The sequence below is a fragment of the Dermacentor albipictus genome, chromosome 2 (assembly GCF_038994185.2).
Source record: "Dermacentor albipictus isolate Rhodes 1998 colony chromosome 2, USDA_Dalb.pri_finalv2, whole genome shotgun sequence".
NCBI lineage: Eukaryota > Metazoa > Arthropoda > Arachnida > Ixodida > Ixodidae > Dermacentor > Dermacentor albipictus.
The window spans coordinates 168,077,979-168,090,774 of NC_091822.1; the positions used below are offsets into that span (position 1 = coordinate 168,077,979).

The 12,796-nt window shown below is 41.4% G+C and overlaps 1 protein-coding gene across 1 annotated transcript in view; it reads right to left on the reverse strand.

Moving 5' to 3' along the window:
* LOC135910607 (uncharacterized) overlaps positions 1–12,796 on the reverse strand; it is a 375,300-nt gene that overhangs the window by 47,258 nt on the left and 315,246 nt on the right. Inside the window, exons 45-67 of the mRNA XM_070534413.1 lie at positions 12,589–12,702; positions 11,809–11,937; positions 11,559–11,648; positions 11,281–11,400; positions 10,979–11,041; positions 10,698–10,814; positions 9,866–9,934; positions 9,418–9,480; positions 9,231–9,296; positions 9,040–9,120; positions 8,542–8,667; positions 7,555–7,617; positions 6,688–6,930; positions 6,432–6,524; positions 5,690–5,818; positions 5,536–5,604; positions 4,689–4,814; positions 4,517–4,579; positions 3,849–3,968; positions 2,126–2,197; positions 1,962–2,024; positions 935–997; positions 699–761 (exon numbers count right to left, since the gene is read on the reverse strand). Of these exons, the coding sequence (XP_070390514.1) occupies positions 699–761; positions 935–997; positions 1,962–2,024; positions 2,126–2,197; positions 3,849–3,968; positions 4,517–4,579; positions 4,689–4,814; positions 5,536–5,604; positions 5,690–5,818; positions 6,432–6,524; positions 6,688–6,930; positions 7,555–7,617; positions 8,542–8,667; positions 9,040–9,120; positions 9,231–9,296; positions 9,418–9,480; positions 9,866–9,934; positions 10,698–10,814; positions 10,979–11,041; positions 11,281–11,400; positions 11,559–11,648; positions 11,809–11,937; positions 12,589–12,702 (2,205 nt within the window). The remainder of the gene's footprint in view (positions 1–698; positions 762–934; positions 998–1,961; positions 2,025–2,125; positions 2,198–3,848; positions 3,969–4,516; positions 4,580–4,688; positions 4,815–5,535; positions 5,605–5,689; positions 5,819–6,431; positions 6,525–6,687; positions 6,931–7,554; positions 7,618–8,541; positions 8,668–9,039; positions 9,121–9,230; positions 9,297–9,417; positions 9,481–9,865; positions 9,935–10,697; positions 10,815–10,978; positions 11,042–11,280; positions 11,401–11,558; positions 11,649–11,808; positions 11,938–12,588; positions 12,703–12,796) is intronic.

Below are 12,796 nucleotides of genomic sequence, written 5' to 3' on the forward strand. Positions count from 1 at the left end.
TATGCAAATTTTTAAATGATGAAACGGCAACACACACCACAAAACAAGCGCTGAATGCCAGCGAGAATCTATACCATGTTACATTTGTGCCGCTTCAGTTTTACCATCAAAGTGAATCAACTTGGCCAGATGAAATTGCTGCTACTACAGAGTGACCGAGTACTTTGGGTTGGTGCTTTCCAATTTTCCTTTTGGTTGTTTGTGCTTATGCACCACGAAAAAGTGGCAGAATTTATTGTCCGTGTGCTGAACTTTTTTTATCTAGCACGTATAGCAGGATTTATACCTAGATAGAATTGTAGTGCGCAAATATTGCAATGTTTGGATATGAATCAAATTTTCTGTTTGATTTTATTCAATAATCAATTATGGTCGAATTTACAGGGAACCATGACTATCAAATCCTGCATGCCATAGAAGAGGGCCCATGCGCATGGTTTGCTGCCCACTTCAAGCTAACGAGCAACTGTGATGACATTCCATGTTATTCTAGTCTAGGAGCTGTTCAGCTCAATGAACTTCCATACAGAAATAAATTTGTTGACCAAAACCAGAATGCTTTTTAAAGCAGAAAAAGTTCAGGTGTTTTATTTGGTATTTGAAGCACACATTTTTTTAAAATATTCAGATTCAATTAAAAAATTTTGCTATTTGAACAGCCCCAATTTAGATCGAAGTTAATTTATCACAAAGCTTACCTCTGCACTGGTTGCTGACGCAGGCGAGATGGTCCAAGCACTGTTCATTAGTGCGACATCCAACTAAAAGAAAGAGGAAGTAATTTAGATGAGTAGCACATATCTGACTAAATAGAGAAACAAACAAACAAAAATATAATATTGGGCAATGAAGAAAAATTTAAGCCAAACCTGCAGATAAAGATGATACACGTAAAAGTAACACCAAAATGAAGAGGACGTCAAGAAATGCTTACTTTGACATCTGTTGGAAATGCACACCTCTCCCTCCTGGCACTCACTGTCTGATCGGCAGAGGGCTAGAAGAGTGACAAAGCAATAAGACGCCACTTAACATAAGCACAACCATTCAAGGACCGCTCGAAATTAGAACCTGAGGTCAGCATCTTATCTCCTCCATCTTACTCCTGAGCCTACATTACAGGTCATGCATTGATACTTTTAACTCCTTCTGACACCAAGCAATTCGGACCAGTGAAAATTTAGATTCCCCACATTTCCTTCCAAGACTGAGTATGCTAGAGCAGAGCATATTAACAGTTTTAATTCTTCAGCGAGTTTTGTGGAGTCCACGAGTGTGAATTTCATGCAGGGTGTATCTAAAAGAGCGTCAGATAAGGAAAATAAAACACACATGAACTATTACAAGTGGAGTCATTAAAGCACTAAGGATTTCTGCCTTGGGGAGGGGGGTAAAATTTCTTTAAGCTCAACCTCTCTTCAAGCCCAACCTGAAGACAACTTTTGTGAAAAAGGGGCGAGGAGGGGACAGGCTGGGTCTGTTGACCAGTAGGACATTTTGTAACCCTCACCCGAGCGCCCTTGTCAGTGCACCACTATATGTGCAGTATTAGCAGAAAACACCTATACCACCTGCTCTGAAATTTGCCTTTTGCGAAACATTGTCAGAAACAACAAAGAAGCAAACCCATTAACACATACTATATACCAGTATAGTGCTTAGATCAAGCAACTAGACATCTACCTTTCAAGTTCTTTTTCTAAAACAAAACACAGATATTAGGCAATTTTTGCTGCAAAAGTCCAATAAAATATGTCTTAAGAAACAGGCGACACCTTTTAGGCATCACCGTTTCCATTGGAACTCTTGTTTCTGAGGCAGTATCTTGGCAGGTATAATCACCCACACATAGTGCCTGAAGTCGTTAAATGCTACAACCAATACATGAATACGCAAAACACACTTTTCCACTTCATAGTTGCTTAGTTGGTACTGAAGTGACATTTGCACGTAGTTCTTACCATAGCAGTTCTCGTTGAAGCAGCGCTCTCCATACGCACAGTCACCATCGGAAGAGCACTCCACTGAAATGTTACATTGAAAAATGTCGTCAAAGTTGAACTTAATGGGACAAAAAGACAAACTGTATCAAGCAGCCGTGCACTACACTAGCAGCAGAACTCACCTCTACACCTTGTTTCAACGCAGGCGTAGTTGTATCCACCACAGTCGCTCGTAGTTCGACATGACGATGACACTGAGGGACCAGACAAACAAGTTAGAATTCATGCAACACTGCCAGGCACAGTCTATGACTGCAGTACAACCTCATTTTCATGGGAACTATTTAAAAAAAATTATGCATATAAAGAATAAAACGTGTGATCTGACTGGTATCATCCAAAAGGTGCATTTTTTATGTCCTTTGCCTGCAAGCAAATACATCAGTAAGTCCTTGGAGGATAAATGTCTCCAACAAAAACTTGTTTGCTATACCCGGCATTTCGGAGCTAGCTTGGTTCCTTCTTTGGGATTGACAATGAACAAGTTCCTGTCCACCCTTGAAGAAAGAACCCAGTTGGCTACAAAAAGTCAGGTACAATAAAGAAGTACTGTCTGGAGACAACATCTACAGGGTGTTTCAGCTAACTTTAGCCAGAGTTTAAAAATGTGACTCTAAGATGACACAACTAAATGCGTGTTTCTCACTTTTGTATGTAGTATGTCACGTTATTTCTTGTATTTTGCTTAATTATATGATAACTCAAGATTAATTAACCAACATCTGAAGCAACGAATTTAGGCAAGAAATTCTAATTAGAAAGTTGTAGAGCGCATTGCAAAACATCCGATTAGACAGTTTCTAACTTTCTATCTAAGTATTAGTGTTTTTCAGCTTACTGCAAGTGTCCGCGAAATACAAAAAAATACCACGTGACATACCCACTTGCACGCCATGATTGCAGCGCTCGTAAACTGTCCGCGTACAAACGAACATAGCATCTAGCAGGGCGTGCTACCGCTTAAAAGGCGACAGGGCAGTGACGAAGGCGTTGGATATGCGATTTATGCCAGCGATGTGCTTCCCTCGCGGTGGTTCATGATAGTGATAAGCAGATGCAGCGACAGCACACCCAGCTAAATGCTGTGTTCGTTTGTGCGCTGAATGCTTGGGAGCAGTGTTTGGGAGCAGTGTGTGCGGAATGCTTGGGAGCAGCAGAATGCTTGTGGCATGCCACCATGGTGTTTTTTTTTTTGTATTTCGTGGGCATCCACGGTAAGCTGAAAAACACAAATACTTCACAGATGGAAAGACAGAAACTATTTATTCGCACGTTTTGCAAACTGCTCTACAACTTTCCAATTGGAATTTTTTTCCTAGCTTCATTGCTTCAGAAGTTGGTTAACTAATCTTGACTAATAATCTAAGTCAGTAAAATGCAAAACATAGTGTGACACACTACATACAAAAGTGAGCAATATGCATTTGGTCGTGTGGTCTTGGAGTGAATCGGCACGTTTTTGAACTCTGGCTAAAGTTAGCTGAAACACCCCGTATACTACAATGTACTGACCAAACCACACACAGATACTCCAAAAATGTTTAGCTTCCAATCTGGAAATCGTACAAACAGGCAAAATATCAATAAAGTCCTACCATACTCCCACACATGCCTGCTGCAATAATATCGCATTTGCAAACAAGATTTCAAATGTCAAACAGGTGTGCGTAGCCTCACGTCTCTTTTGCCCTGTTTATTACCATTGCCATCCTCAGTGTTCTGACATTGCATACTCCCACTAAGAAATCTGACAGCATAAGTGACAGCAGATACATTTTCAAGTTGTAACCATGTAGCCTGGAAAGCGGGACAGGTGCCCAGTTGCTTCTACAATTGACAACTCACCTCGCTGGCATGAGATGTGCGGGTTTCCAGTGAATCTGTTTGGGCAGTGGCATTCTGTCCTGTGGTTGATCACTTGGCACTCAGCATTGGTACCGCAGGCTGTTGGACTGTCACAAGGGTCTGCAGGCCAGAATGCAATTAATTTTTCACTGGTCACGAGCACAAAAACATTGTGACAGAAACAGCAAACAAGTCCTCCAACTCGGGTGGCTTAAGCAAGCTTGTGGACGCTCACTCTCCTTTCTCAAACATGCAATTGAGAGGACCTCCTTTCCAGAAGTGTCTTATGCATTGTTTGAACTACGAACGAGTCCTGCTCATATAATTTACTGACTTTGCCAAATAGTGCTGGAAGTACGAAAAGGCATAGCAGAAACATAACCAGATCAAAGATTGAAGGGCATAGCTCCGACCATGTGCATGGTGAAATAAAGATGAATTGAATTGAACCTGAGATGGGAAAGGGATCTTATACAATGTCAGACATTTCGTGTCTTTTTATCAGCCTCCTAAACAAATTGCCTTTTGTGTTAGCATTGTCTGAATAAACAATAACTGAAATAATTTGTTTAATTTTTTACCTGAATGATAGATCTTGACAACAAGCTATGTCAAGAGAACAGAGATTCAAGTGATAGGTAAAGAATAGACAGCACAATTATTCTTACTCTTGCAGCTGTTCAGAACGCAGGCTTCATTGTAGCGGCAGTCTTCATCTTTCCGGCAACCAACTGAAAGAAGAAAAAAAATATAGTTTTTTTTTTTATTCCTTGTAATGTCAACACTTCCATAATTTTTTTTAATAATTCATTTGTAAAGCAATCTGCACAAAACACTTACCAATGCAATTTCGGTCCAAACAGATTTCTTTGTCAAGGCAGTCCTTGTCTTGCAAACAGCCTTGGATGCAGTGGCCATCCACGCAAAGCTCACGGGCTGCACATTCGTCCCTCTTTGAGCAGGGAGCTGTAGAGACATGAAGAAAAAAAAAAATGACACAGATAAAGGTGTCATCATTATGGCAAACCACATTGTTTTTAAAGAGTTTGCTGAAATTTTCCTGGGAACCAAGAAAGGAAAATGACTAGTACACTCTCATAGTCATCTGTCAGTACTACCGCAACTAGGTCAATGTTAGAGCAATACAGCAATACCACAGCATCAACCTGACGATATCCAATACCACAATATAATCTTGTTTCTTCGTTTATGTACATAAAATGTAATTACGTTGTTTTAATCTCACTCTGATTTATCTAGACCCTACATGTACTACATGTAGCTGAACACCCCACAGGTATAATTAAATATAACTAAACAAGACTTCTCTACGTAAAGCTTTAACCAGAAATGGTGTTTTATTTTATTTTTTGCTTACCACGAAGGTATTAAAAGCCCTTAACACAAAGAATGGGGAAATATGGGAAAGATAACATGATGCCACTGTCATGCAAGTAGTTATATAGTATAGTATATATTGTTGAGGAAATGGGAAGAAGAGGCTTCGGACACAGGAACTGTGTCGTGTTTAAGTGAACCACCTGATCGCTTTGTGCCCTCAGATTTTGACCCCTATGTACAGCAATTAAGTGCATAAGTTTCCTCTCATGCTGCATTTAAAGACTACCCCGGAATTTAATTTTTGAATTGTTGAGCAACATTTCTGACAATAAAAACATCAACTCACGTCTACATCGGCGTTTCTCGCAGACCATGGGTGCTGGGCAAGCTCTGTCATCATCACAGAATGGAGGAACTGAAACGTACCAAACATCATGTGAGTGATACAAAAGCAAAGAAGACAAAAGATTCTAAATTTAATGCCAAACGGTAACACTCACTTCGAACACATCCCTGTAGATTGTTGTAGGGCTGCCCAGTGAAACCGTGTGGACAGAAGCAGTTGGGCCTGTGGTTCTCCACCCGACAGATGGCGTCGGGACCACAGGTGTTGGGGAGGCCGCAGGGACCTGTGCACAGTGATGCCGAGCGTCCATTGTGATGCGCATAGTGACCACATGAATAATTATCCTCATTTCACCAGAGTTAAACGTGGTCTACGGGAGGCATCAAATCGAAATGTAAAAGCTGCATCGCGAGGCCGAGGTTTCAAGGTACTTGGACATCCGTACAGATGAGTAGTCGAGTATGAATTGGCTGTGAAGTGCTTGGATTAGTAGCGTGTAATCCTGCCTCAATATTAAAAAAAGAAATGCTGACCAAATACCTAAGCTGAAGAGAATGTGGAAGTGCAGCAGATACACAAAGCACTGGCCTCTCGACTCAAAGCTAGGGTAACCAGTGCTCTGCATGTCTACTTTTCCAGTATTCTAATGTGCTCATGCCAGAACACAAAAATAAAAAACGCGCGACAAACAAATCCAGCGGGCAGAAAATGTGCAATACAGAGCACCTATGTGTGTCTGAAGTACAACTGAGTCCACTCTAAATAAAATAGCTGCAGAGATGTCTTATTCCTGCAACATCTCACAAACTGGTAAAGAAAAGAACCTTTGCACCACTTGTTTAAAAGATTCAAGGGTCACTGACATATGCAAAACGTTGCCGGTGGTAGCCACTCACTTTTGCACATTGGCGGTCCGCCACCATCCGAGAGACAAGCCGCAGTTGGCGGGCAGTCTGAGTCTCCATTGGGACACTCATTCGGATGCCGGCCTTTCAGTGGGAAAAAACGAGGAAGTCAATCAACACTCCCACTGCTATTACTGCATACACATTCCATTCCTGTCTACCAACTAAAATGCTGCCACCAAAGACGAGAATGGTGCTTAAGCTAAAACGTTTACACACAAAGAACGTGTTGTAAGAGAAAACTCACATCCTGGGGCTTTGTTGGGGTTTCCGATGTGCCTTTCCGGTGGACACTCACACGTGGCTCCACCAAACTTGTTCTTACAAATTGCCGTAGGGTGGCAAGGATTTTGCTTCAGACAGTAGTCAATCAGCTGGCAGCCGGTCACGGGGTCGCCTTCGTAGCCCTCTCGGCAGCGGCAGATGGCAGCATGGTTTCTCGCTTCGCAGACCGCATTGGCTCCACAGCCACGCCTCATTATGCAGGGATCTTGGGAAAGAAAAATTTGAAAATTCATGAGTGGAAAAATGCTTAACCTCTTGTTTTATGACAGCAAAACTTCAAGAATGGGATGAACGAATACTGTTGTTAAAGATCATCTTAAAGCTCTACTTTTTAGTGTACTATTTATGCTGAGACAGGAATCATTCTCAACCATAATTTGCCCATTCCTTGCTAGTGGTAGCCTCTACGTGGTTCTTCCTTGCAAGTGCTGAAGTGTGTTTGAGTTATCACATATGTCTGAATTTATTGTGTCAACTAACGTACCCCTGCAACAAAATATCCTGATTACCGCAGAATAAACCATCATGTGGTCACCTCCAGAATCTCTGCGGGCATTTACATACATCCAAGTACTATAATTAACTGCTGTACTGGTATGCTATGTTTTGCCTATTGCATCTTATAGGTGTGGCAATGACTCAGGAGGAATCAAGTGTGATAGAATTTGATTTTTGTACAAGCCCCAACAACAGCTCACTATCAATTTACTCTAGCTTAAGGGGTTTAACACAAAGCATTATTTGCCCTGTAACCTGATTGGTTAGCTCTTTATAAAATTCACATTATGACATGTCAATGTTAGTAAATCTCTGGAGAGCACATACTTACCGACACACTTGTGCTCAGTACAGATCCTGCTCGTCGGACAGTCCTCATGTTTGAAGCAGTCGGCTGCGAGTAAACAAAAACATAGCAAGTCGCACATGTTATAAAATTGATTCCATTTATATGATTCATTCTTTTTCGCCGGTAAATAATCTCATCAATGCTAACTTGTCATCTTCATTAAATTTGTTTTCTTTACTGGCCTAGAATTCCATGGCAAGCAACGTTTAGAAATTTCAACCCTTTTAACCGTAGCAATGAACCCTTCGCAAAGCCCCTCTATGGACAGCTTCCATGAACAGAATAGAATACATCATGACAGTGTGGTTCATCCTCAAGGCACAAATTCGGTGCAGTGCAGCATCCTTTAAGCACCAAGCATGCAGACACTTCCGTCATGGTAGAACAGTGTATATCAGTGCTGCACTTAATTTTTATCACTGCTCCTTTACTGCAATGGTCAAGAAAGAAATCTTTGTCACTCAGAAAAGCTCACCTGGTTGTTTTAGAAACATCTCTTGCGTACAATGTGAGAAGGTTGTTGAATTTTGCGGTGAAAAAAATCAAGAACAGTTTATCACTTAGAATAAGAAGAGCTAGCAATCCTGAAATTGCCGTGTAAAATCTTTCACAGTCCATGCTAGGCTGTTTTAATTAGAGTAACTTTAACACTTCTTTGCTAGTACTGTTTCATGCAGGGGTTAACATTCCTTTAACTATACTCATTATCATCCCGGCATATAACTACTGTGCATGTTTCATGATGCACTGTGAATCACAGCCTCCTTCAAGATTGGTCTGCTATCCTTTATTCCCAGTCCAATAAGCCTGAGCTATATTGGACTGGGAACTAGCCCATCACTGTTGCTACTAGTACAACTATTCATGTATAACTTTCAGAAAATGACTCAGTAAAAGTACCATCGGTGTGAATGTCAGAGCGATTGAACACCAGTTAGGAACAGACAAGAGTAAGGAAATACTTCACACCTTTGATGCAGCCCTGTCTTTGATCGAGAGGATCGCCAACGTATCCATCTAGACACTGGCAGACGGCACTGTGCTTGTTGGAGATGCAGATGGCATTTCGGCCACAAAGAATGTTCTCACAAGGATCTGTAATGGCGCCCAAACGTGCTTGAATAAGTGTTTGCAGGTTAACATGCCAGTTTACAATTTATGCACATTGTGGTATGCAATAGGCACCCATCATTCCAAGCTCCACCCCCAAAAGGTAACATTGGCACCTGTGAGCTCAAATGCAAATAATCAGCAATGAACATGAAAGTCTGTATCTTCAAGTAAAACAACTTTCTTTAAGTTTGGGTGTGCTGAAGTAAAACAAACATGAAAATGAGGCTTAAATGGCCTAAGATAAAAAAAAAAAGGTAGTGGTCAAAACTTTCCTGGCTTTGGAGAAGCAGTTTTTTGGCTCTATTATGCAATGAACTTTGGTTGTGAACACCGGCTGCTACATTTTTCACTCACCTCCACAAGTGTCATAGCCTCTTTCACTTGACCTACAAACTTGGTTTTCAGTGCATTCGGTGTTGGTAAAGCATCTGTCAACTGAAAAAAAAAAAAAGAAAAAAGAAAACACACACACACATTAACTCAGTGATCAATCCTAAGCCATTCAAAACCAACCAAATCATTTATGAAATTATCTTTGAACCAACCTGGCTCGCAGTTGCCAGTGACACATCGGAACTGGTCAGGACAGTCGCTGTTGGACCGGCAAATTTCTGCAACGAATGAGAAGGCAGTTGTAATTAAACTTTTTCCCGATGGCCTTTGCTGATGGCCACTAGTTCTTCAGGAACCAAACGCAGTGTTATCTGAGAATTTAAGGTGCGTTGTGCTTACCTCTGCATCTACCATCTTCGCAGATTTCGTTGCTGCCGCACTCTCTGTCCGACTGGCAATAGACTGAAAAAGAGACCAAGGTTTGAGTGAGTAAAAACTAGGCCGCGAGTACTTGCGAGAAAACGAGCCCACGTTAATTGTGATTCACTTCATTAAATGGGGTCAAGACTAATGAAACAAGTATTTGTAGACATTAGGTTATTGTGGTTTGAATTCTTTAGGTTCGAAAAATAAGATATATTTTTCTTTCCTCTCAGTGACAGAAAAGATGAACAGAACAACACTGCTGAATGAACCAGAAAACCAAAGATGTACACCACTTAAATAACTTGAAAGCTTATTTAATAACAACTTATATATAAGTTAATATAATAACATAATAATAGTTAATAGTTAATAATAGTTAATATAATAACTTATAGCTAGTAAATGAGCTGTACAGACTCACCTCTGCAGAGCCCCTTGTAACAAAATTCTCCAATCGGGCATCCATTGTCGTTTGAGCAGGGAATGTTTTCTACGATAAAAGAGGCAAATAAAGAAAACACTGAGAAGTTGTAATAATGTGAACAGCAGATAACACAAAGAAATAACAGCACAGGGTAAGACTACCTAGTTTATTGCATACACGTACTACACAAGAATGCAGAGAAAAAGTATATTCCCATCAGATTGCACACGGGTTACTTCACACAGGTTCAACCGCACATGTGCACAGGTCTCCAGAGGCCTTAGCTGTCAATGGATCCACAGATACTCGCTTTACTGATGCACTGTGGCAGTTAATACCAAGATCTGCTCGAATTCCCTTTAAGCCTCGCATTTATCAGCATCTGTTTACATTTTCTGAAATTTATTGTCCCTGCCTTACCTAGATGAAGCCTAGAGTAACAAGATTTGTAACACAAGATATGGCAGATGCAGCATTTTCATGACTTTAGTGATACAGTACAGTCACTCCAAGACGAGCTTTGTTACAATAAAGTGTCTGGTAAGCTCAATAGTTAAGGCACCTTAGTTTAGTTGCCCATAAGTAGTGCGATTCTGCTGAGCTAAGCTTCTTGTAGGATGAACGGATTACCAAAGTTCTTTCATGTTGATCTTTTATCTCGAGAGAGCCTACTGTACTTTGTGTTTTTCCAAGCAAGCTAGCAGTTTCAGCAATAATGATGCTCAATGAACAGACAAACTAAATTGTAGAGAGTGACAGCGTGTCACACTGCAAGCACCCGTTTCAACAGTCGGTGTTCCAGTTTTGAGTAACGGACAGCCATACTCACTTATGCATCCCGTGCTGGGGTTGCCGCGGAAACCGTCCCGGCATCGACAGATTGCCTGGTGGTCCTGAGAGACACAGATGGTGTTCACGCCACACTTGGCGTTGCTCTGGCACGAATCTACAATGTAGGAGCAGAAGGCACGTGAGAGGGAGCTCAAGTCTTCGCATGAACATCTGGCATTTGGTAAGGAGAGTGACATCTGAATTAAGAGCATTCAGGTGGAACTGCGAGCCCTGCTATCATGTTGTAAATACATATACTACATTCTACACAAAACTTACCAACGCATTTGTTCCGGATGCAGATGTCGGTGCTGCGGCACTCTTCGTCCCTCGTGCATTCAACTGGAAAATTACCATAAAGAAAAAAATAAAGCAGTGTTAGAAATGAAGCATGCGACAGTGAGCAATTCGCACGCCACAGGTTTGTTATTTCTGTGTGTAATAAGCATGCAATATTTCATGCTAAGAATTATAGAAAGAGAAACGTGAAGCACTGGCTTTGACCATAGTTTGGGAGGAGACCACAATTACCGATTCACTTTACTCGTATTTGTTTAATAGTTAGAGCAACTAATACTCACCCAGCTCACAGCGGTGCTTTGCGTTGCCTGTATATCCAGGACGACAAGAGCAAACAGCTCTGTGGTTAACAGTGCTACAGTTGGCATTGATGCCGCATGTCGTTGGGTCTTCACACAGGTCTGCAATTGTTGAGGTAAAGAAGCATTTAGAAAGAGAAGGCAGTGCAGATAAACAAAGACAACATATTTGTTATCCTTTTTTGACTGTCACTAGCATATGTAGAGCAAGATAAAAAATACTGAAGTCTTTGCCATCTCTTTGAAAGGCCATTACAAACCTCTGCAGTATGGTGTTCCATTGATGTCAATACAAGCTGATGTTGGAGGGCAATCAGCATTTCCATTATAACAGATGTTTGGATCATGACCTGAAAAAGAAAGAAAAAAAAAGGAGGGGGGCAGGAAAAGTTCAGGTTAATATGTGTTGTCATCAACAAGTGAAAAAAATTTAACAGAAATTGATCAGCAGCTCTTTATTGGGCACAAAAATGCTTAAGTACAAATTCCAACAAACAATGCCACACTTACATCCAACGCTTCCCTGCTTTCCGTAGGCATCGCCAATCAAATTGCTAGGGCATCGACAGATGTAGCTTCCCGGATTGTTCTCACATATGGCGGTGTAGTGGCACGGGTGCTGTTTGCATTCATCCGTATCTGAAAGAAACAAGAGAAAAAGAAAAACAATGTGAATGTAGAAATGGATGCACACATACTGAGTGCCATCATATTCTGAGTACCGTTACAGCGTTACATTCATGACCTCAACATAATCCCAGAGGGCACTCTAATTAACCAGAAATAAAAGTGTTGCAATCCTGACACAAGTCATAACCTTAGGTTTTAAATAAAACGTTTCAGCATGGTGTGGCAGGATATCCATCCGTATCATAGATGTGAACCAAGTATTCAGACTGTTAAGCTCCATCATACCCTTTCCCCATTTTCCACTTTAGATTCCTAGAAGGGACGCCCTCTTCAATACGTGGGTACCCACCCATACTAACACTGACACTGAGACGCTGGCTTTTCTGCACAGCTCAGTTGCCTAGTGGCTAATCTCAGCATGCACTGAAGGGTAAAGGGGGGCAAATATCTTGCGCCATATACCTAAAGCGCAGTTTTGATGACAACGCTCGTGCTTAGACGAGTAATTTTACAAGAAGGTATTGCATAATATTCGCAAAAATGTGGCACCGGAGGAAGAAAGCTGTATCATAACAGTATGCGCAGATACAACAATAACAACTAGAGTTCCCTGATCTGAAGCACACTGCGGCGCAGCAAAAAAGCAACCTGCAGCCTTACCAACACAGTTGAGTCTTCCGTTGTTCTCGTAGCCCAACTTGCATTCACAGAAGGCCTGGCGGTCCTTAACAGTACAGGTACCGTGAGGTCCACACTGTACCCTGTCACAAGGGCCTGCAAAGGAACACACGAAGGATGCCTTGAGCAACGGATGCCTTGAGCAACGCAACAGCAGTATTGAGATTGAAAGGGACATCAAGACACGATA